At 40.5% G+C, this 23,606-nt stretch overlaps 1 protein-coding gene across 1 annotated transcript in view; it reads right to left on the reverse strand.

The window, feature by feature from the left end:
- The window catches only part of suclg2 (succinate-CoA ligase GDP-forming subunit beta), a 104,998-nt gene extending 85,346 nt beyond the window's left edge, over positions 1–19,652 (reverse strand). Inside the window, exon 1 of the mRNA XM_072451672.1 lies at positions 19,558–19,652. Coding sequence (XP_072307773.1) covers positions 19,558–19,641 — 84 coding nt within the window. The 5' untranslated portion in view covers positions 19,642–19,652. The remainder of the gene's footprint in view (positions 1–19,557) is intronic.
- Between the last annotated feature and the right edge of the window lie 3,954 nt (positions 19,653–23,606).

Genomic DNA, 23,606 nt, shown 5'->3' on the forward strand with positions numbered 1-23,606 from the left:
TGCAGCATTTCGCAGCCCTGACGTTCACCCCTCCTTTGGCTGTGATGAGGAACGCAGCCAGCCAGGCCTAAGCTGCAGGACGGCTGAGCAACACTCTGCCCCATCAGCAGACAAAGGCCCTGTCGACTCCAGCTGTTGTTGCTATTAAAAAGAAATTGGCTTTTTAATGTAACAGAGCGGCGCAGGCTCTGTCGGAGAAAAAATCCAGTGTGTGTGGGAGTGTGTGCGTGTGTGTGTCTGTGTATGCAAATGTTTTCATAGCTAAAGATCTTCAGGGAGTCGTTAAGGAAAGAAAGGCCATTAAAGTAAAGGGAAAACAAGGACTGTGAGGTAAATTATGGTTGGTTCAAGTAAATGATGCTTTCTTGTGAGTATTTCCTAAGCGGGTGAATATTAAACACAGTGATATTGTCAAGACCACACTGTGCTAAGGGAGCTGACAGAGTATACTTGCAAACAAATGAAACATGCAAGTAAATTTGTAAGTTGTTCCGTGGCTGTTCCGTTATTGTGACAATTGTTTAGTTAAATCATGTGCAAATCTCATCTAAATCTTGCTGTATAGAGTTGTCAGCGTATTAGATCAAGAGTTGCAATTTGTTATTAGTGCAGCAGGAGTGGCGAATCAGTTTTGCAAAAGAATACATGATGATTTTAAAACTTAGTTTTGGTGCCATCTACGGGCTGCAGAGGGAATTACACACAATTAAAGCTAAACATTTTTCAACACATTCCAAGCTGGCCTCTCACTTCTGGGTTTCAGCATGCAGTTGTGCTGATCATGATTAGACAGGAGAGATTCCCAGAACAATTTATGGACTTAAAAAACTGCAAAGAATATTCTTAGAGCCACAAAAGTGTTTATGATGCTCGGAGGGGAGAAGATTTTCTAACCTGGATTCGTCAAACTAGCGTGAAGGAAGCTAAATGCTACTCCAGGTATGTTTTAGACATTAGAACATGGTTTTAAAAAAATTGCATAATATGTGACCGCCCCACTGAATTCTGTCATGTCATATGTCACTATTAAACTCTCTAAACTATTGAATTATGACCGATCCTATGGTGCTAAAAGCAAAATTCCCAAACAATTTGACAGAGCAGCATTTTATTCTTTTGGGGAAAGAATGAATAGAAGGTTGTATTTTTATTTCCCGTCAATACAGCTAAATCCAGGGCAATACTTTTTCAACTGTGCTTTTACCACATGATCAATATTCTGCTCTTAGTGGCAAAACAAATGGTTTGTTTCAGAAATAACCTGTGGCTCCAATTTTTCAGCTCTTGAACGTAGAGAAAGTACACTCATGTGGAGACAAACACAACAGTCAAAATATGGAAGCACATCTCAGCAGTGCACCACACCTTGAAATAGAGTTTCCGAAGAACTAAGAATGTGACAGTTCTGTGAAAGGTTTCCATGGGCGATTGATTGAAACATGTTTTTTGGACATTTGTGAATAAAACCTTTGTATATTATGTCCGTTTAATGCATTTTTGACATCCCTGTATTCTTATCGTTCTTATCAAGCTCATCATTCTATAAAGAAAATGCTGAATTAAATGACTCTGGTATCTTAATTTAGATCAGGTGCAAACTAAATATCAAGCGGAGTTGCAGTTGTTCATGTTAGCTTGTCATTAGACTAGCAGCTTTGACATTAGGGATGTCCCGATCAGTTTTTTTTGGTCCCGATCTGATTCCGAGTCATCTGATTTTGAGTATCTGCCGATAGAGTCCTGATCCGATACTTTCATAACACATTTTAAAAAATGCACAAATGCAACATAAACAGGTTGTCCCCAGTTTGTATTTTATTTCTGAACACTTTAACTGTGCACCTTTCTTTGAGGTAGCTTGAATAAGAAATAATAGTGCAAAATTTGAATTAAATAAAAATAGCAGCTCAACTTAAAATACCCAGCAGGCATGTAACCAAATAAGCAAAGTGCGTATTAAATGAAAGTGCAACAGTGTCATAAAGTAAGGCCAGTAATGTGCTTTTCAGAATTGCACTCCTAATTCTCTTCTGGCTAAAATAATAAAATGTATGTTTTTCTTGATGAAATCCGCACCTCCGTGTCTGTGTTCTAGAATGGTGATGACCCCCTCGCCCAAACCGTCATCTTACCCATGGCTTTCTTCATATTAGCAGCATTTGTCGCGCAGAATTACATCAACCCATTGCTTGTCGATGCCCAAGTTATTGAGCATTTTTCCTTAATCTGTGTGATGCGCTCTGCTGTGACATGCAGGATTGCACGGCGCAAAACAAAATTAACGTTTCTTGCCGTAGAGTCTGGGCTTTAAGGCAGTAAAATGTTGCAATCCATTAATGCGTTAGAAGGAGGTGAGAGACTAATAATAAGCTTGAAATGTATAGCGCTGATCAAACTAATAAGAGTCTAATTTATATCGGGGGGCGATTTCGATCAAGTCTGAAACCACGTGATCGGGCCCAATTTCTGATCATGTGATCGGATCATCCCAATTGGACATGACCCAATTTGATTACAAACCATTGATTTCAACGAGGTCTTTCAACAGCTTTTGACACTCACTGATAAAAACCCATATGTTGTGATGTCATACTTAAAATACTGTATGCTGAATACATCAAAGCCTTGCATTTGTGCATTACAAAAACAAAGAAAGGGAGTTTAGCTCTTGCTACCTATACTATTACAGCTAATGTCCATAGACACTAAATTGATCTGAGCTGAACTGCTGAGTTCTGTGGATCATTCCTGAATACAGTAATCAGGGTCATTTGCAGGACATTTAAGTATACCACTTTGCTCTCTATAGGTCAGTTACAGCGCATGCCACCGTGACTCAACTCTACTTTTTAACATGATTGTTTTTGTACACTTGTAATTATCGTTACATGTTTGTAGAGGGTTCAGACTGATCTAGGCAATATTGGTGTTCATTTCCACCAAGAGCAGGAAACAAGGGGGAACAAATGGGTCCAAGGAGTGTAACGAGGGTGACACATCAAATAACTACCGGTAAACAGTTTAAGTCTTTTTTTTAAAGTTGATACAACCTGATTTGAGTACAACATTGATACACTTGTATACCTTTGACCAATACTTGCATCATGTGAAATTTAAGCACTACCAAGAAAATTGGACAAACTGGACAGCAAAAGTTGGACAATCATAAGTAAAAAAATAAATAAAACTCCATCTTTTTCCACTCACCGGCTTTCTCTACATTTTCTTCAGCCGACTGTGTCCGCAAGCTTTAACAAGACTGGCTGTGGGAGGACTTTTCTCTGTCTCATGGACTCATTTGACTGCTCTCAGGTAGCTTCAGGGCAGGTCACTGCTGCCCCCTTAAACACATCTACTTCCCGGGCCGCTCAGCCTGTTTGCCTTTGGGAGGATCAGCTCTGCCGTCTGGGTGCGCGCCTCTGTCTGTCAGTCTGCGTATGCTTCTATATTTGACTACACAATGAGAGTGTGTCACAGGACTGGATGATTTTTCTTTAAAATGACAACTGCAGGTTTCAGGTGATCAAGCAATCGCACATTTTTTGACAGAAGGAACATGACAATAAGATCCAGTTTTACATCTTGACAAGCCTTCGGATTTGTAAGACATTCCTATACTTCCTATACATAGACAACAGCAAACCAGGTGTCATTATATTTAATCCTCAATGGGAATGTTGTTGACATAATTAGAAACCCTAACCCTAGACTTAGTAAATTATGGGAAGTCAATGGTTAAAGGTCCAATAACATGCAAAATCGACTTTTCAGAGCTTTTAACCTTCTTACATTGGGTACATATATGAACCACAAATAGCAGTGTTTTTTTGATTGATTCCCGCAGTGTTTAGCTATATTACAGACTATCTCCTTTCCGCGAATCTCCAAACTGATGGGCGGTGGAGGCAAGACCGCGTCATAAGGGCAAGCACGCGTCAGGGTGATATTTCTTAACTATTATGTTAAGGGTGTTGCACAACCCTTATTATTATCAATTATACACTACGAAACGTGAAAAAAAGCATGTTATGGCACCTTTAAAGGTGCAGAATGACACAAAATGACACCGTTACTGAAGAGGAGTAAAGCACTCTTGCATTGTTGCGTAAAAGTGAATCTAAAAAGCCTAGAGTCACCAAAAACTCCAAAAGACACAGCTCCAGTCAAAGCTTTTTAAATTTTAAGTACACATGTTTCGACACCAATAACAGCCTTTTCTGAAAAGTGCAGTAATGTGATTTTTTCCCAATCATTTAAACAAAACATGCCTTCATTATTTCCCTTGTTGCCGAAGGTGTCAGATAAGAGGTGGTGAAAAGAGCGGTGCAGACTTCCTAAAATAACTCGAGCTGCTGCAGGAGAAGTCATGGGGCTGCCGGTGCCCCTGCAGGCACTGACAGTTACCTCGAGCTAAAACACAAGAGAATGGAAAAGAACCGCAAGCGCTTTTTGTACACAGCAAGTCCACGGATAAACTCTACCACACGGGCATCTGTTTTTTTTAAAAGGGCGCCACATGCACAAGATATTCAGTGGATATTTTCACAAAGCATCAGAATGTGATGAAATTCGTCTATAAAAGTCTATTACTTTATACAACTTTACACAATACTGTTATACTTACTCTATTATTGATGATACACTTGATATTCTAATACTTGAGAGATTACTGTATTTTCCGGACTATACGTTTTTTCATAGTTTTGGCCGTGGTGCGACTTATACTATATATTTATACTTACTCCGGAGCGACTTATATGTGACATTATTTGTTATTTTCACATTTGCAACCGCATTTCATACTCCAGTGCAACTTATATATGTTTTTTTCTTCTCTATTATGCATTTTTTGGCTGGTGCGACATCATACTCCAGTGCGGAAAATACGGTATACATTTTTCAATCTATTAGCATCTACCCTGCGATGCGATTCTCACAGTAATGAAGGCTGTAAAAATGAAAACATTTAGAATGATGATGTTGGCAGGAAAATAAATCAATCTAAACATGTTTTAAGTAAGCAGACAGTGACACAGCTTTTAAAGAGCAACGTAAACTTTCGATATCAAGTAGCATCTTTAATAAACTTGAGAAAAAGGGAACATCTCACAGCTAAACTCCAGTACAACAACCTCGAGGAAAAGGTTTTACAGTATTCCCCATCTACTGCATAAGTGAAACATTAAAGATCACAATCAGACTATTCTATATCTACCGCAGTACCATGCACCTGTAAGGACTCGGGAACTTTGTGTATTCATCCTGTTGGGTTTGACGGGTGATGAATAAGCTACATATTTGCCTTGAAAGACAAAGGTAAGTGGCGAGGGAGGGAGGAGAGCAGCTGGCACACAGGCACTCCCTGGAGGGCCTCTCTCTACAGTAATTATCATCAGCAGCACTCCAGAGACAACAGAGTCTACAAGCACAGCTCTACTTAAGCGTAATACACTGCCAGGCTCAGCGACGTGGGGCAGGCTGCTGAGGAGACATGGCATTAACAGTGGCAAACCCCAACAAGGGTGGGGTGTAAGTGTACAGCAGAAGCTTTACACACAAAAGCACTCAAGATTTTTGTTTTGGATACATTTAAAGTGACAAGAAGTGAGGCCCTAGCGGAAGTGTTGACAATGGTAACAGCAAGCAAGCGCATTAATACAAATACAAGTTGAGTTCCTCCATAGCCATCAAGCAGCGCAATCTAGCAGACCGGCTATGAATAGAAACAACGACTCATACAAGAATTGAATGTGACCTCGTAAGAATGTAGAAGGTTTAATTCTGTGCAATATGTGCTTTTGAACCAGTTAACAAGAAAGTTCAAACGAGGCAAAGGAGGGAACGGTTGAAGAATTGCAGAAGAGACACTTTATCTGTGGAAGAGCTGTGCTTCGAGCAGCCTCCGAGACAGAATCTTGACATTCATCGACGCATCCCCAAATGTCACGGCGACACAATAGGTGAATAAAACGGTTTAAAATAGAACCTGATTAGGTTGATTGAACTTTCAGGGATATTTCAATCCCCATTCCACATCTGGATGTATTTTTTTTTTTTTTTTTTTTGTACAACTCTTTCAGAGATACATTAATTTCTTGGATAGACTAAATGCTGGCTCAGTGGTGGGGAGTTTGCATGTTATTTCTGGTTGTCCCATCAAAACATGCACATAAGCCAATACCTTAAATATAATGCATTATCTGTACTGTTATTAGCCTTTAAACATGCTCTTGAATACGTTTAGTCTGGCATATCATGTTTTAGAACTAAAAAAACAATGTTTAAAACAAAAAGAATTACATTTGATTTGTCAGCCGTTTCCCACAGGACTTACTGGGTTTTGCCATCTACTGGCTGCAGAGAGAATTACACACAGTTTAAGATTAACATTTCAGTGCATTTCAAGTTGGCCTCTCTCCTCCTTGTCTCAGCACACAGTTGTATTGATTGTGATTAGTCAGGAGCAATTTACAGAATGAGTCTGGTGATGGTTTACGACAGGGGTGGGCCATTATTTTCCTCCGAGGGCCATATTCGAATCCAGGCAAGTAGCGGAGGGCCGGCCCGCAATCATTGGTGTGAAAAAATAAATAAATAAATAAATAAAATATCACTTTTCTGTTAAATATAGGCTATTGAATATATTATTTAATTAATTTCACGTCATATTTATTAAGGATAAGTGCAGACAGATGCCTGAGGGCAAAAAAGAAAAAAAAAGAAAAATGATTAATATATATATTTTTTTTTAAATGTTAATTGGAGAAGCTTGGCGGGGCGGATTGAAAGGCCCTGCGGGCCGGATGTGGCCCGCGGGCCGTAGTTTTCCCACCCCTGGTTCAAGAAATTAAAAACAGCAACCAAGATTCTCCGTGCCACGTCACAGGCCAAAAAAACATCAGTTATCAAGGAGATTCAGGATGGAGTGTTTTTTTATGGGGGGAGAGGATTTGCTAACCAGGATTTATCAAACTAGCAAGAATGAAACTAAATACTACTCCAGGTATGTGTTTGATGAAGGAACAATGAGAAAAAGTCTTTGCATAATATGTGTCTTTTAAATGACCAAGATCTCCAGATGTGTCCAAGGGCAGTGTGGTCATCCATGGCTCCTGACAGATCAAAAGACAGTCCTACATTTGGTTGCAAAGTCCTTGTGGCAGTGGCATGCGGGAGTAGCTTGAAGGACAGGCCTGGTGTACATAGAACAGCTGTTCCCAGTGCGCGTCCGCATTTCTTTAGCATGTCCATATGGTATTCAACTCAACACCACTCCTCAAGGGATGCTCAGAGTGTGGACTCTTACTCTTTTGGGGAACAGGATGAACAATGTCACAGCTCAGTTGCTGGAGAAGTCATCACTTTGAGTGCATGTCTGATCTGGCACTTTGCAAAGTCATCCCCAAACATGCCACGTGTTTGTGAGGGCCCGAGAGCCTGTGTTCAACCCAAGGAGTTTATATGAAAATGCTTTATAGATAGTGTTGAACTGAACAGTTTAGTTGTAAATGTCTGGATATGTATTAATTAAGTCTTCATTTAGAGTATTGCTTTATCCCTATTCAATCACTTTAATGCACTTCTCATTAATGTGCCTCGGGCTCCAAACTGGCAAGACTGACTGCTGTTGGTTTTTATTGTATGAATTAATCAAGATTAGGCAATTATTTTTCTATGTACAACTAGGTTGTGCCCGAGTTGCATGTGTTCTGTGTAAAATCCTAATGAGAGAACAATAGTGAATGACATTAGTTCATGAAACACTTTTGTGAGAAAAGATTATACTTAAGTTGTAAACAAAACGTGTCAAATTATTAAAAAAATAAAACATAAATGTACAGATAGTAATTGTGTTGTGGATTACAGGCTGATGCTACTTCACACTTCTAACACAACGCCAGGAGCTTCCTGAGGCAAAGCTATGTAACTCACATCACATAGTAGACTCCCAGATGTCGAGTGAGGTTAAAATCATCATTACTTGTCATGACTGGACCTTAATCCCTTTGAAACGATACTGGCTTATTAGCTACGACAAATGGCTGTGGAGTTAATTAAGCAGAATGCTCCTTAAGGGCCATTATCAAATGTTTAAGAAATTAGCAGATTGCCAGTTCGCCAACTCTATGTAATTGATTTGTTCCAGTTCAGTTTAAGAGATGGCCTCTTTTCCTTTTCAAAGCTCAGTATAGACTATGCATAGTCCACTTAACTATATGAGCACAGAGCACACACACACACACACACACACACACACACACACACACACACACACACACATACACACACAGATCCTAATTGAATTCAAGTGGTATTTTACTAATGAGGTGGCAGCTGCAACTCATACGTGCAGTGTTGAGATCAGACCGCTGATGTAACTTCTTGGAAATACACAATTTGACATGGATTTAGGGCAAAACAGGCTCAAGTACTTGTATGTTCACTACAAGTCAGCCATGTAGGAGCGGGCCTAATATCGAGACGGAAACAGAATATTATAGAGCACTGACATTTTCATCATAGATGTTTTGGGATTTTTCATCATCTGATATCAAATAAAACACTTTTGGTGAGAGATGAAGAAAAGGTTTAAAACGTGGTAATTGTAGTTGAGCCTGAAGTTGTACGTTTTAAGGTGGACGGTCTGAAACTTTCTCCGTGGTGATGTTGTTTTGTCTGGAATGGTTGACAAAATGGCATAAAATTTCTCCTTGAAGACAAGCGACTGACTCCACCAAATCAAGTCTTTTTTGGCAATAAAACACTTATAACTGAATAAATGAAAGTTTGTCCCACAATACGGTATAGCATTATCAATCCAGGCAAAGCCATTACATTTTCTTGAGACAAGCAGGTGACAGACCCACCACCTAAAACCGAACATAACATAATAAGCCATATTTCCACTGGTTTGCTTTGGAGCAGATCGGTACCGTCAGAAAGGGTCTCCATTGTCTTAGGCCACATCCATACGGAGACAAAACAGTTATAGTTTCAAAAATAACTTGCATAAACATGAAAGTTATGCACTGGTTCAGTAAATGTGTGCGTCCACACAGAGCACTTAAATGCTTCAAACTACAGTAATACATCTACAGGCCTGAGTGTGGTGCTGTGACACTGCCACAAAATCACCCCAAAACAGAAGAAGAGATGTCATGGAGCATGTGCAGAAAAGTTGCAAGATGTAAACAGAAACTGCGCGAGAATTTTTTAAACGTAGAGATTCTAAATGTATAGATCTGGATGTGAAAGCTACAGAAGAGACCCAGAGAGCAGAAGTGTCACTGGACTATAATGTCAAAGCTTCAAAACGGACTAAATGGAGACAAACACCGTGGTGGATGTATCCATTTTTTTTCTCTGTCGCTTGCAGCTTGTGGTGCAGTGGAGGAGCGAAGAATCTGCAGTAAACATCATATAAAAGGTCAGTTATTTCTGCAGAATAGACAAAACATTGGTGCTGCAAAAGTTACGGAGACGCCGTAACAACAGAGACGCGTAAATGGTGTTTTGAAATCTTTGTAGTCTGGGACCTGGTTTCAAAAAGTTCTGTTTTTAGGCACCTGAAATGTCACTCCATGTGGATAATACCGGCTTTGTGTGGACGGGGCCAGGGTAAGTGCCAGAGTGAGATGATAGGACAAGAGAGTGCAGAGCAGTAGCATCCAGGTAACGTTTATGGATGTACAAGCAGATTTTTGGGTGGTCACCCATATTTAGTGCACATTTGCACTCAATATGCAAAAGTGAATAAAAAGAAAGAAAACTAACATGCAAATATGAGTTTTGAACCCTGGTTTCCTACGTGAACGTGAACCCTGAACTAAACTCCCACACCAGAAAATAATGCTGAATAGACTTAACAGTCTCACTTTACCAGTCAGTTCAGAACACATTCTCTGTAATGATGAGCGTTTTATGTTGTTAAATGACTGACTATATTTCTAACTAACGTCTAATCATTGGAAATGTGAACAGAGCCTTAGCTACAAACAAAGACTTGGATAGTCTTTAAGTCAGTTTGTTGAAACTGCTGTTGCTTGGTTTCTCCTCTGCACATGCTCAGTTAGGGCAGAATCTGCAGAAAATAAGCTGATGTCCGCTCTGGTTCTAAAAGCTCATGTTAGAGAGCGGAGCATGAACGAGCTTCTGAACATAGTCACAGACTGAGCAGCTACGAGAGAAGAATGACCAAGCTTCCCGTGCAGTATTGCTCAGCAGCCTGTAGATGCCACTAAACCACAACTTCAGCCAACAGGCTTATTTATATATTTCGGACCAATTTAAATATAGTTGTTACGGTAATTTTAGATTGTATTTGTCAATCACTGCTTGCCTTGATTGCCCTGACCGCACTCCACAAGACATTCCAAAATATCTTCTTTGTTTGCAAAGGTTAACCTCATCTTGTGACGCCAAATGGATAATATGATCCAAACTTCGCCATAATAATCATGCTTGGTCCAGGTGGGAGTGTAATCTCAAAGTATGTAGTGTAGTCAAAAGCCAGCATAGAGCGCATCTGTGTAAAGTTGCCATAATCCTCCTCCTCCACCAGGTAAACAAGCATTAAAAGTGTAAATGTGTCAAAAGCAGGTGCGGTGCAATGCTAACTGGTACAAAATATTGTATAAGGAGAAAAATGAAACTTAAATGCATGGGAGCACACGTGAGCTGCTGCGATCAGTTGTGCAGTTCTGGTTCATTTGTTTTGCAAATTGGTTTTGACTTATAACTGAATAAGATAAGATAAGATAAGATATTCCTTTATTGTCCCACATGGGGAAATTTCATTGGTGCAACGCAGGTAGATACAGAGGTAGATACAGAAGAACAGATCACTTATAGGAAGTCTGAAAAACACTTTCAGTAGAAGATCTCCTATAAATAAATAAAAACTCCCATAGACAAATAAATAAATAAATAAATACCATTGCATGTGATCACGACAGTAATTGCACATGAATATGCGTCACGACAGCACATAGATTGCACATGAATTTCACAGTAATTGCACATGAATTGCACATGAATTCCAACAGCAATTGCAAATATGACAGAATTGCACATCAGTATTAGGTTAGGTCAGTATTGCGAGTGTTCAGTACTAACAGTACTGAATAGGCAAGGCAAGTTTATTTGTAGAGCACAATTCATAAATGAGGCAATTCAAAGTGCTTCACACAACAGGGAAAAGAATCATTAAAATCACAAAGACATGACAAAAATCAAAAAACATTGCCAGAGTAGAAAATACATCATGCAAGTATGGTTTTAACAGTTATGAAGTGATTAAATGCTGGAAAAACTGGTTTTGCAAAATTTTGGCCATTCATTTACAGTCTAACAAAATGCAAGTACCAAAAAAAGAACCATTCAGAAACCAGTATTGAAAAGCAGGCCTCATTAAAGTTTGTATCTGTTATTCACTGTCGCCCCCCAAGGCAACCACTGTTGTGATTTTGGGCATTACAAAAATAAACTGAATTGAATTAAAGTGCTGTTATTGAAAAAAAAAATATTGGTACCCAGGCCTAGTAGCAGACCCCTCTGGACCCTCAGTGCTCCTAGATGTGAAACTGTCTGGGGGATCAGGGCCAGTCGAAATGTGGCTTTAGTTTACTTTAAATTGAAAGGGTTTTCTTTAAAGAAATTCTTTACAATTCTAAAACTATTATTTTAGACACAATTACAATTGAACATGTAAATAATTCCGCTCAACACAATATCCCATTGTGCCGGTGTCCAAGCACAGCCGCAGAGCAGGTGCCTGGGGAAAAGGTGAGAACACACGCTGGTTGGATCGTCAGTTGGCACTAAGGCCACTGCAAAGTCCAGGAAGAGCCTACCGCCCCTCCCCACTGATCAAGAGCGAGAACACTAAAAGCTTTGGTCGAGTTTTGACTGGGAAAATTAGTTTAGCGAAAGCTAAAGACTGGGTCGAGACTGGGTCCATCGTTAGAGCTACAAAAGCACCACACATAAGGTGGAGGCGTCGACGAGAGAGTGTCATGAAAGAAACATACACTCAGCACAGACATGTGCAGAGGCAGACAGCGCGCTGACATCTAGGGACGTCAAACATGGGAAAGAATCAATCTAAAAGCGATGTGCCCATCCCTGAGACGCCTGTCATGCTGGCAATGTCAAATAAATATGGGAAAGAGTGTCTGGAGTGTCTGCCAGTGTGGTCCAATAGATTTTGTTTTCCATCAGGCGGACCACTAAGCAGGGACAAACGGTGTGATTCATGTCAGCAAAATTGTTAAATTGAAAGAAATAGAAAGTAAAGTTTTGTGATTTCTGTTATGTCTTTGTGATTTTAATGATTTGTTTCCTGTTGTGTGAAGCACTTTGAATTACCTTGTGTACAAATGTGTGCCCTTTGCCATCCAACAGCAAAGGGCAAGGGAAAATGGAAGCAGAAGGCATTAAGAGCATGCACCTGGATTAATGTGATCTGCATCATGTGGAGGTCTTTAGGCAGGGAAGGTCTAATCTCCAGCAGACAGGCTTAAAGAAGAAGACCGCAGTGTGGGGAGTGTACAGATAAGGATTTGACTAATTAGCATATAGGTAATTAGAGGAGAGGAAGGGAGGGGGATCCACTGATGCCAGGTCAAGATGAAAAGAATTACAGACAAATACAGACATGCTCAAAGCTCAAATATTCAGCACATAATAGTTAGGCCCGAGCGCCACAAGCTGGCGAAAGCCTATTAATCTCGTAAGGCCGTGCGAAGCACGGCTGCGAAAGTGCGCACCTAGTGCGCACGAAATCGAGCGCGAAGCGCTCGCCCACTTCCAAACACTCACTAACGCACTCCTTCACTCATGCACGCCCCGTGCATACTAATTAGTAGTAGGAAAATGGAACATTACCGTTGTAAACGGGCGAAGCCCGTGCAAAAGTGCGCACTAAACGAGCACTTTACATTGAGATGACGACCACGAAGCGGTCGTCATCCCCATATAAAGCACTCATTTGCGCTAAGTAGCTCACGAATACATTCCCCATCTCTTGCATGTTCCGTGCATATAAGCATGTAATGCAAAAATTGAACATTATTACTGTATAGAGGGCCAAAAACACAAAGTGGGCGGAGCCCACTCAAAATTAACGAAAGTACCCGTCAGTGACCAGGGACCCACACCATGAGGTAGGAAAGCGCGATCGCTTTCCGAAAATGTATAGTTTATGATATTTGAAAAATGGGAAACATTGTTTTCGCATCGGAATATTATTAGGCCCGAGCCCCAGCAGGGCGGAGGGCCTATTGCTCCCGCAACGCTGCCGAAGGCAGCGTTGCAACTGTCTGACCAAACATGCGGGCGCAGCCCGCATGTTTGGTACCCCGTCGCCCCTGGCAAGTACAGTGAACTAGCCCATGCCGAAGGCATGGATCATGCATACTTACTCCTGCTATGACAGAAATAGTGAATGGGCTACGCCCATTCACTAATTGTTGACAACAGCAGCGCGAAGCGCTGCATTCCTCCAAAAACCCTCCTGGCATCGTCCCGTACGCGAGAATCTATGCCGCAGGCATGGGCCATGCTTGTATCTGCTCAAATCAATGGAAGTCTATGGGGAGTGGGCGGGGCATCCCGACGGAATAGGGAGTGACGAGCGCGTAAGCGCTCGTAATGATGATTCCACCCCATGGCGGCATCGGGAAGGCTTAGAGCTTTCAAACGATGTATAATTTGTTGTTATAGTGGAAACGGCTATATTGTTTTTGCTAAAAATATTATTATTTTTATTATTTTTCTTGTTCTTCTGCTTTTTGAGCTCTAATTTTACCCCCTGAACATGCTCAAAAACTCACCAAACTTTACCCAAAATTCAAAATCGGCGAAAAATTTTGTTTTTTCTGGGCCATTTTTTTTCCCGTTAAAAAATGGCGTGACAGCGCCACCGACAAAAGTCAAAATACATTGCGCCTATGGGAGACGCCCCGAGGTCAACTTTGTCGTAGAGCTACGAAATTCGGAACACGCATTCCTCTTGTGAGGACAAAAAACAAATATTATTGTGGCCACGCCCCCAGAATTACCCTATGCCCGCCATCTTCCTTTGAAAATGAAAACACGCTGTGTTAGCCATTTTGTTCACGTCAAACTTTGACGAACTCCTCCTAGGGCGTTTTGCCCACCGACTTCAAAATCGGCGGACATCCTCTGGACAAGTGGGGCATCTAAAGTTATCCAATTTTTTGAGATACCTTTTACGGTCTGTGTGCGGCGCAGCCGCAAAGTTGGACAACTTATTTTGGGATATTGCAGATCTAAAAATTGTTCCCATTTGATCAAAACAAGTCCGATTAGGACCAAATTTGAATCAGTTGTTCAACTTTCTAGTTTGGACCAGTTTATGATGACAAAATTGAAATGGGCGCGATAGCGCCCCCTACAGAGTGACCTTTAAATTAACATTGAAGGTCAAAAATTAGTTTTACCAAAATTTTCTAAACTTTACCCAAAATTCTATTTTGGCGTCGCAATCAAAAAAGCCAATCAGACAAATGCCTTAATTTTTACGGCGTAGTCGTAGCGATGACATAAACCTCCCATGTTATCCCTATGGGAAAACCGCTAAATCTCTCGAATATCCACATTTTTATGTCTTACACTTTAACGAAGTCCTCCTTGTGCGTTTTGCCCACCGACCTCAAAATCGGTGTACGTCCTCTAGACAAGTGGGGCATCTAAAGTTATCCAAATTTTAAGGATAACTTTTACGGTCTCTGTGCGACGGAGCCGCAAACGTTTCCCAGAATTCTGACTATTTGGCCTTCAGAGTGGCCTATAAACAATAGAGTTTTTCCAAATGACATGATATTTTGAACAAAATTCTAATTTGCCATCCTGATCACAAAAGTATGAGAGCCAAAGTCATATTTTGTACGGCGTAACCGTAGCGATGACAGAAACATCCCATGTTATCCTTATGGGAAAATCATAGAATTGCTCAAATCACCACATTTTTACGCTTCACACTTTAATGAACTCCTCTGTGGGCAATAGCTCGATCAAGCTCATATTTGGGGAAAATCATCTACACAAGCGGGGCATCAAAAGTTATCCATATTTTTATTCCAAGTGCTACGGTCTCTGTGCGGCGGCGCAGCAAATTTGACTGACACTTGTGTTGATTTGCACTGGATTGGCCATGTCCAATGTGTCGCCGTCTGTCAAGTTCTTTTTTTATTCAACATACAATAAGGGCGCCATCTTTATCAAGTCGAAAGCGCAGAGTGGGAAGGCCGGCGGCCCGCGAGGGCCGTTGGATGCCGCTTGCGGCTTTAATTCTTTCTTCTTTCTTCTTCTCGGGACCAACCCCCCTATTTTTCACCCAGTGAACATTGACGAAAAGTCACAAAAATGTTCACACCTCTAAAAATCGTGCCTCTCTACATTCTGGCTATTTCCCTTTTCTAAAATAAAAAAAATTGGCGCGTCAGCGCCCCCAAATGTACCAAAAATGCATTGAGAGATGGGAAATGACCCAAAAAAAATCTGATCGTAGAATCATGAAATTTGGCGCCGAGGTAGATGGTGACAAGAGAAGTAAAAAATATTATTACGGCAACGCCGTCCGCCCAACCAAATGTCGGCCATATTGCTTCAAAAATGGCTAAACATGACTTCGGAGTTTTTCCAAACGTGGTACTTTTACGAACTCCTCCCAGGGCGTTGGCCCTAAAAAGCTGAAATTTGGTGAAAATGCTACTGAGGAGTGGGACATCAAAAGTTATCCAAATTACATTGATACCTGTCACGGTCTCTGTGCGGCGAAGCCGCAAACTGTAGCAAGAATTTCAGAAATCTCCCAAATTTTACATTTCTGCCGTTTGCGCAGATAAAGTCCGAATTGCGTCAAATTAGAATCAGTTGTTAAACTCTTTGCCCTAAACCTACTTGAAGTGAAATAAATTAATTTGGCGTCACAGCGCCCCCTACAGATTTTATATGGAGGTTAAATGTTTAGTTTTGCGAAATTATATGAAATTTGACACACAACTCAATTTTAGCATGCCCATCAAAAAAGTCAATGAGACCCATGTCATAATTGTTATGGCTTTGCCGTAACGATGACCGAAACCTTCCATGTTATTCCAATGGGGAAATCGCCAGAACATGTTTACACTTTAGACTTTCACAAACTCCTCTTAGGGCGTCAGCCCTATTAACCTGAAATTTGGTGAGACTCATCTTCAGGGGTGGACCATCAAAAGTTATCCACATTTTTATTCAAAGAGTCACGGTGTCTGTGCGGCAAAGCCGCACATTTTGCCAAGAATTCAAAATAAAATTGCTTTTTGATGGTAAAACAAAGGGGAGAAGATGTGACAGCGTCACAGATTCAGCAGTAGGCGTAATAAAAGGACAATTGGGGCGCGTTAGCGCCCCCTCCTCTTGCGGCGTGGCGGCGGCGTGGCGGCGGCGTGGCGGCGGCGGCGTGGCGGCGGCGGCGTGGCGAGGGCCGATCATTGCCGCTTGCGGCTATATTTCTGTTTAGTATAGTAGTTTCAGTATCCAATCAGTAACACAACTTCAGTATTGATGTTACTGTAGCATCTTTTTCAGCTTGTTTGGACCACTATCCGTAAAACTTCCCAATCCGTTTTGACTACTTGCACAAACTAAACAGGTAACATTACGGTAGGAGGAGGACAGCGCATACGATCAGCACCGTCTGCACCTAACCACACAAACTTTGCAAACTCGATCCGTCTTAGTGCGAAGCTACAGAACTGTGATGTTATTCTATCATAAGAGATGGATGAGGCCGCGCAGACACAGAGCCGTCTCGATGTACTGCACATTTGATGAATTGGAGCTGTTGAGAGCCGGCATTGTTTTCTCTATTTACTTTACAAAAACACTCCCACTTCCCGCTCATTAGCAACACCGCAACAGCAGCGCTACGGAGCTAATAGAAGTGCGTTCGCTCATTGCATTAGCCATTCCAGAAGCTGCCAACACTTCCTAATGACTGCAGCCCTCCTAAATTATTGAAAAAGCCTAAGCACCTCAGCAGCTACAGAAATGACTATTAACCTTGGTGAAGCGGTATTCAAATCCAGTTAGAGCTAACTTGGTCCTGCAGTATCCCTCGAGGGGGGAAAATGTAAATGTGTTCTGGTGGAGACAGATGGGAAAAAGCCGTCCGCCGTTTGAAGTTCCAGCAGAGGAAGAGAGAGAATGCACAGAGACTCACCCCCCCACCCCTCCACAGTAAAATATTCAGCACCACGCCTCATTTAGCAACCTTTCCTCCCCGTGTTTCACTTCAAACCATGTAGGGATTCGATACAGTTGGCCGCTTATGCCCGGCCGGGACACAGCGCCAAAAAAACACAAACTTAACAAACGTTTACAAATGTGCCACTGCAGAGAGAAACGGGGGGAAAAACAGCCCGAGGATTTTATCGCTGTGCAGACAAGACTTCAGGAAATGTGAGTTATAAGAGAGAGAAAAGCAAAAACAATGAGAGAGAAAGGGCACAAGGAGAAAACATTGACTCTGTTCCTTGCAGACGCTGGAGACGGTGAGGCACAGGTATTGTTGCAAATCAGTAAAAAAAAATGGAATTCCTGTGCTCAGCTGATGTTCCGCCGCTACACATTTGAATCTATTGTGCGGAAACGGCCTGTCAGTCATTTAGAATCTGATCGGAACAGGCAGAGAGTCTCCGTGATCCCCCAGATACTCTTATCACCGGGACCAATGGAACACAAGGGAGGAGCGGAAACGAGCGGCACAGTCCAAGAATGGAATATTACACAGTTGGACAGGCGTGATAAGAGGTATTAGAGAAATGGAAAGAATGACATTTGGACTTAATTTGAACATGGACAAATCTGATAAACTTTGGTCTTAATGGGACTTGTATGTTGAATATTTTGTGCCATACCTTTTTTGTTGGATGACTTTTTCCCTGTGCCATTTGCAAATAAAGAGGTGTACAAATTAACATTAACAAAAGAAAATTAGACCTCCAGTTTGCACACTTTTCATGGACTACAGTCTCTTATAACTATTTATTATAAGTATATAATAAAGTATTAAATATTTTTTTCCCACAGCAAAAAAACAAAAAAACAAGCAAACGCATTATTTGCTCTGAATTTCTTTGGAATAAGACTTAAAGCCAATGAATACAACATAAACATCACAGACATGATACTGTTCACTTAGTACATGGTGGGTGTATTACTCCCAGCCAAGAACACCAAAATTAAAATATATACAGCCCGTGATATATTGTACCGTGAGATATTGTGATAATATTTTACATCTTTACTCCACACTCCATAAATCATCTCAATTCCAAGAAATTTAAGATAACGTTTAACACAATACACAAGTTATCACAGATGCATCTTTATACGGACTGATGAGCACTATTCTCATGATGTATCCTATTTTTTGTTGTTGTACGTTTGTCCGTGTTTGTCTTTTTGTCGAATATTCACTTGGTCATTTTCTACGGACTAAGTAAATGTCTGAAGTGATGTATATCTGTATGTATAGGTATGGTGATGATTATGCATCTTAAGTATTCGCAGTGTATTCATCTGATCGCAATATCCACAGAGTTAGTGGGAAGAGTAGCAAAAAGTAACTCCTTACCATAGAATATCACTATTCAAGTAGAAGTAGACAGTAATGGTCCAATTATATTACTCAAGAAAGAGTAAAAAACAGTATTTGAAGAAACTAATACTTGCGTACTGAGTAGCAATTTGGAGGTAATATTAATTCAAAGTCTGATTTAGGAGTTATGAGTCAAAACAGACAAAACATTATATAATGCACAGATTCTGACATTTTCAAAGAATGAATTTATATAAAGAGAGAAAAGACTCAATTTTATTCAAGTAGAAGTAAAAGTATAATGTCAGAAAACTTAATGTCTGTGTTGCTGAGTTACACTTATTATGTGCAAAACAAAATAAATCATTATAAGTTCAGTTATTAGTCCTGAAAGTTCAAAGTACAAGATGTGTCTATTTGAACTGCAGACAACACACACATGATTAGCTCAAACTAGCCAAAAATAATGCCCTGCCAGCTCAAATAAACATGTTTAGTTATTGAAAACATATTGCAAGAATTAGCTTTCAGGTGTTCAGGATTAAATGGCAGGACAATTAAAGAGGACTGAAATGCATAATAACTTTATAGCTTTATAGTTAACTCAATGGAATTTCCCCATGTGGGACAATAAAGGATTATCTTATCTTAACTTAACATTTGAGAATCAGTAAAGCTAAAAGTGAAGAAAAGGGTTTCTGAGCCATGCATCTACATTCTAAACACACGTCATTCTAAACACACGTCATTCTAAACGCACAGAAACAACGTCCTCTGCAGTGAACTGTCGGGCTTCAAGTTAAACTTTGATCTGTCATTGCACTTTGAGTCAGCCATGTGAAGATGCTAACAAGATAAGACAAAAAAGAGCTCTTCTACGCAATGACAGCGGGGAAAAAACTCGTGCACCATCAAATGAGGCGGGGGAAAGCGTCTCGCATTGATATTACCTTTAATTTGTCAAGTAGGACGTGTTTAGAGGTTGCTTTCTTCAGTCCTCTTGCTGCAGCTTGTGATGCCATGGATGCGGCCATGTTGACACGGAGGAGGAAATGACGCGCGTGCGAAAGGAGAGGGCGCCGTGCATTGGTCAGCTGATCATGTGGGCGGGTCTTAGATGTAAGAGGTAACAGTACTTAGAATGAATTCATTAAAATATCGTGCATACTGCACAAATAACAGATTTTTATTGTTTTTAATCACAATTTGTATTTATTTTGTATTTATTTTTTAACCTTTATTTATCCAGGTTGGGCGATTGAGAATCCATTCTTATTTACAAAGATGACTTGGTCAAGAGGCAGCAGCACAAAGAACATAGCAAAAGTACATACAACAAGTACATAATACACAAATGAAAGGTTTAATATTTCACAGATTATACTGTTGACAATAAAAAGTATGAAAGAGCCACTTAAAAATAGGAAGAACTGTATAATATTTTGTATATAAAATATAAAAAGATTTTCTGCACTATTTTTAAAGCATTATCTATGTATTTAGTAATTTCATTATTTGTCTATATTTGTATTTTATATTTTTTATTGGTCATAGTAATAACCACAATATCAAGGGTCATAAAATTAAACACACATCCTGGGTCCTGGGTAACGCACCCGGGATGTGTGTTTGAAATGGGTTAATGTACACTGTGTTGTCGCCATATTGAAATTTGTCCTCTGCAGATGACGCTCAGATCTATATTTCACTGACGGCAGGTGAATATGGACCAGTGGATGCAAAACAACTTTATCCAGCTGAACTCTGAAAAGAACGACTGAAATCATCTCATCGTCTTTGGCCCACAGAAACAGAGAAAGTATTAGCAGTCACCTCCTGTCTCTCGCTCTAAAACGTACATATCAAGTTAGAAATCTGGGGGTGATAATGGACTTCTACCATCTAAAAACCTTGCCAAAATCAAAAGAATAATGTCTAAAGAAGACTTGGAGAGACTTATCCATGCGTTTGTCTCCAGTAGATTAGACTACTGTAACGGCCTGCTCACTGGCCTCTCCAAACGAGTTGTAAAACAGCTGCAGTACATCCAGAACGCTGCTGCTCGGGTCCTGACTAGAACCAGGAAGTACCATCTGTGATAAAATGTGAATATATGATTATATTTCTGTGATGTATTTTATCTGCATAATAGTGATATTTTATCTGCATCATTAGTCTAAGAGAAGAACGGGTGTGTGACAGCATTTGTTTGTGAAGGGGTTGTAAAGATGGGCCAAAGAATGTTTACCCGAGGGGGGGGAGTTGCACCCCCCCTTGCAGGCTTTATCTCTACGGAAAAATACCAAGTGCCTTGATGTGAGGCTGACCAATGAGAAATGTGACCCGCCTATTCCAGAATATCTAATAAAACCAACCAGCATGGGAAAAACAGAGTGAGACGCGGGGGTGAGACGCAGGAGGGTCAGCCAGGCTCCTTACAACGGCCTGGCTGACACAGTCCCCGCGTTTTCTCCCATGCATGCCACACAAATGTCTGATGTTTCTGTGTCGTTTAATATTCTAAGTTGAATTGTGTTCTCAATGTGTTAAGGAATAGCATCGGTGTATGTCTCATTCCATGACATTTATGACAAGCTGCCCTTCGCGGAGATTGACGGGTGAATCGGTGAAGTCTGTGCACAGCTGAAAGAAGTCCACTTTTCCCGTGGCCGCCCATCACACCTCAGTCTCCGCGAGGAGAGCGCGTCGTTTCGAAGCAGCAGGAGAACACAAGCGACAAAGAAGGTCAGACAGAAATTTTGTGTGTGAAAAAGAGTTAGCCATAAAACGTTTTTATGCATTAGTTTGATATTTACTGGAAAAATATTGTAGGCTTATGGACGAGATAAGTTTCTCACATAAAGCAAGGCAGTTAGGTATTACTGAGGAAATACCCAGTTTCATATTACTGAGGAAATACGCAGTTTAGGTATTACTGAGGAAATGCCCAGTTTAATATTACTGAGGAAATATGTGTGAATGTAAGCGCTGTGCACGAGCGAAGTAAGTAAGAGAGAAGTGTGAATGTGTGAATGAGGATTAATAAGTGATTCACTAACGAGTGTGAGAATCACAATTAATCATACAAGGGTCACAAGGCGTTATTCTGAGAGATCTAAAATTTGCAGTCACGGGTGAATCTTTAAACACCTAGCATTATCTCCGGTGGAAAATCAATAAGAAATTCTACTAGAAGCTTGAGATATGACGTGACTGTAAAGCAAGTAGCATTTCTCTCAGACGAACGAGACCACATAATGCCAGAATTATCACCCCAAACTGTAAAAAGACAAAGGAAAAGTCATAAGAGGATTTTGGAGGGAGACTTCCAGGGTGCTCAGATGACGTGGCAGAGAGGGGGAGATAAGGGGGATCAACAAGACAGGAGAGGGGAAAGCAGTTGGTTTTAAATTTTAGTATTTCAACAAATTTAGGGTTTTGTTTGATTGACAACAATCAATTATAAACATTGTATTAAACTTGATAAGAGATGAAGATTATTTCAGATCTTTATAGATGGCCAATTTTTTTGGGGAATGTGATCACAGACAGGACACTTCCTGTCCCCGACATAGAAGACAAAAGTTGTGTTTTTACGGTATCGTGTTTTTTGTGTGCACCAAACAAAGCCACGTTTTGTTTTGTTTTATTTTTGGACTTGAAGAAAATTATCTTTTTGGACTTATTATGTAACCATAATGCATGACTAGATGAAAGTACAGGACGAAAAGACAGAAGTGGTTTTAAATTTAGAATCAAATGCAGGCACAGGCCTGGAAGTGATAATGTGGGCAAATGAGTGACTACTGATGTTTTTGGACATAGGAGTAGAATGAGTAGTGAGTAAAGTGATAGTAAAAGTTATATCAGTAACTTATTTATTTGTGTTATCATGAGGAAACCTCGTATTGCATGTAGACGTAAGTGAGGGAATAAGTTAAATAGTGACGTTCGATGTCCTCCTTGGAAAGACATGAATGGGTCATTAACTAAAGGCAAACGACACCAAGTCATAAAAGATAGCCAGAGATAAGGGGCTATTGACTGGCAAAGAATCTGGAGGACTCAGGATGGAGCAGATGTTGTTATCTTTGCGTATCAACAGCAACACCTCAGGGGGGGTTGATTGATGGGTAATAAGAAAAGTTAAAATTAACAGGGAAAGAATTTGACATTCTAAAGTAAATACCTGAAGGATTGTGGAGATTCAATCAAGAATTGAATAGATTTAAATAAGACAATATCATCTAAATTTAGACGTTATAGAAGTTATGAAAACCAGTGATAACAGGACTTAAACATTATAGGACTCAGGACGGAGTCAGGACGGACCCGGGGGGAGGAGTGTAATGCAGAAGAATAAATTTTACGAGACCCGCAGATTACCTGAAGATAGTGAAAACTATAACCAGGGGAAGGTTTAGAATCATTTTGATTGTTATACACATATAGACTTGCTAGAACAAACTAATACACAATGTTTGTAAAGCACCACATGAGCAGGTGTGAGAGATCGAGTTTGAAACTCACCTGAAGCACATATAGAAGATTAGCACATATTACATTAGATGGGTGATTTTATTCAGGCCACACCCACAGAGGAGATGTGAAATTATGTGAAGAATTCTAAGTTGTGAACTGACCCTTATGGCCAGCTCAACGGGGGAATTATTGAGACAATTATTATTGTTTGATGTATTTGTATTGCACACACACACACACACACACACACACCAAACGTTTAGAGTTTGAGACATTTAGAGTTTGAAACTTTTAGAGTTTGAAACATTTGGAGTTTGAAACAAATGGTGGTAAAACAGATTTACAAGTTACAGATCGCAGAGGCAGTGTCGGATAACAGACACATAGACGGATTACAGACACACAGGGGGGGCCCAGCGCCGTGGAAGGGGGGCTCAGCCAGGGATGTGACCACTGAACTGTGAAAGGTCAAGAGGTGACATTGCGGAGTTGGAGTGACAGACGCAATTCCATCTCT

Source organism: Eucyclogobius newberryi, unplaced genomic scaffold (genome assembly GCF_026437365.1).
Source record: "Eucyclogobius newberryi isolate DKJ021-1_F unplaced genomic scaffold, fEucNew1.0.hap1 SCAF_19, whole genome shotgun sequence".
Classification (NCBI taxonomy): domain Eukaryota; kingdom Metazoa; phylum Chordata; class Actinopteri; order Gobiiformes; family Gobiidae; genus Eucyclogobius; species Eucyclogobius newberryi.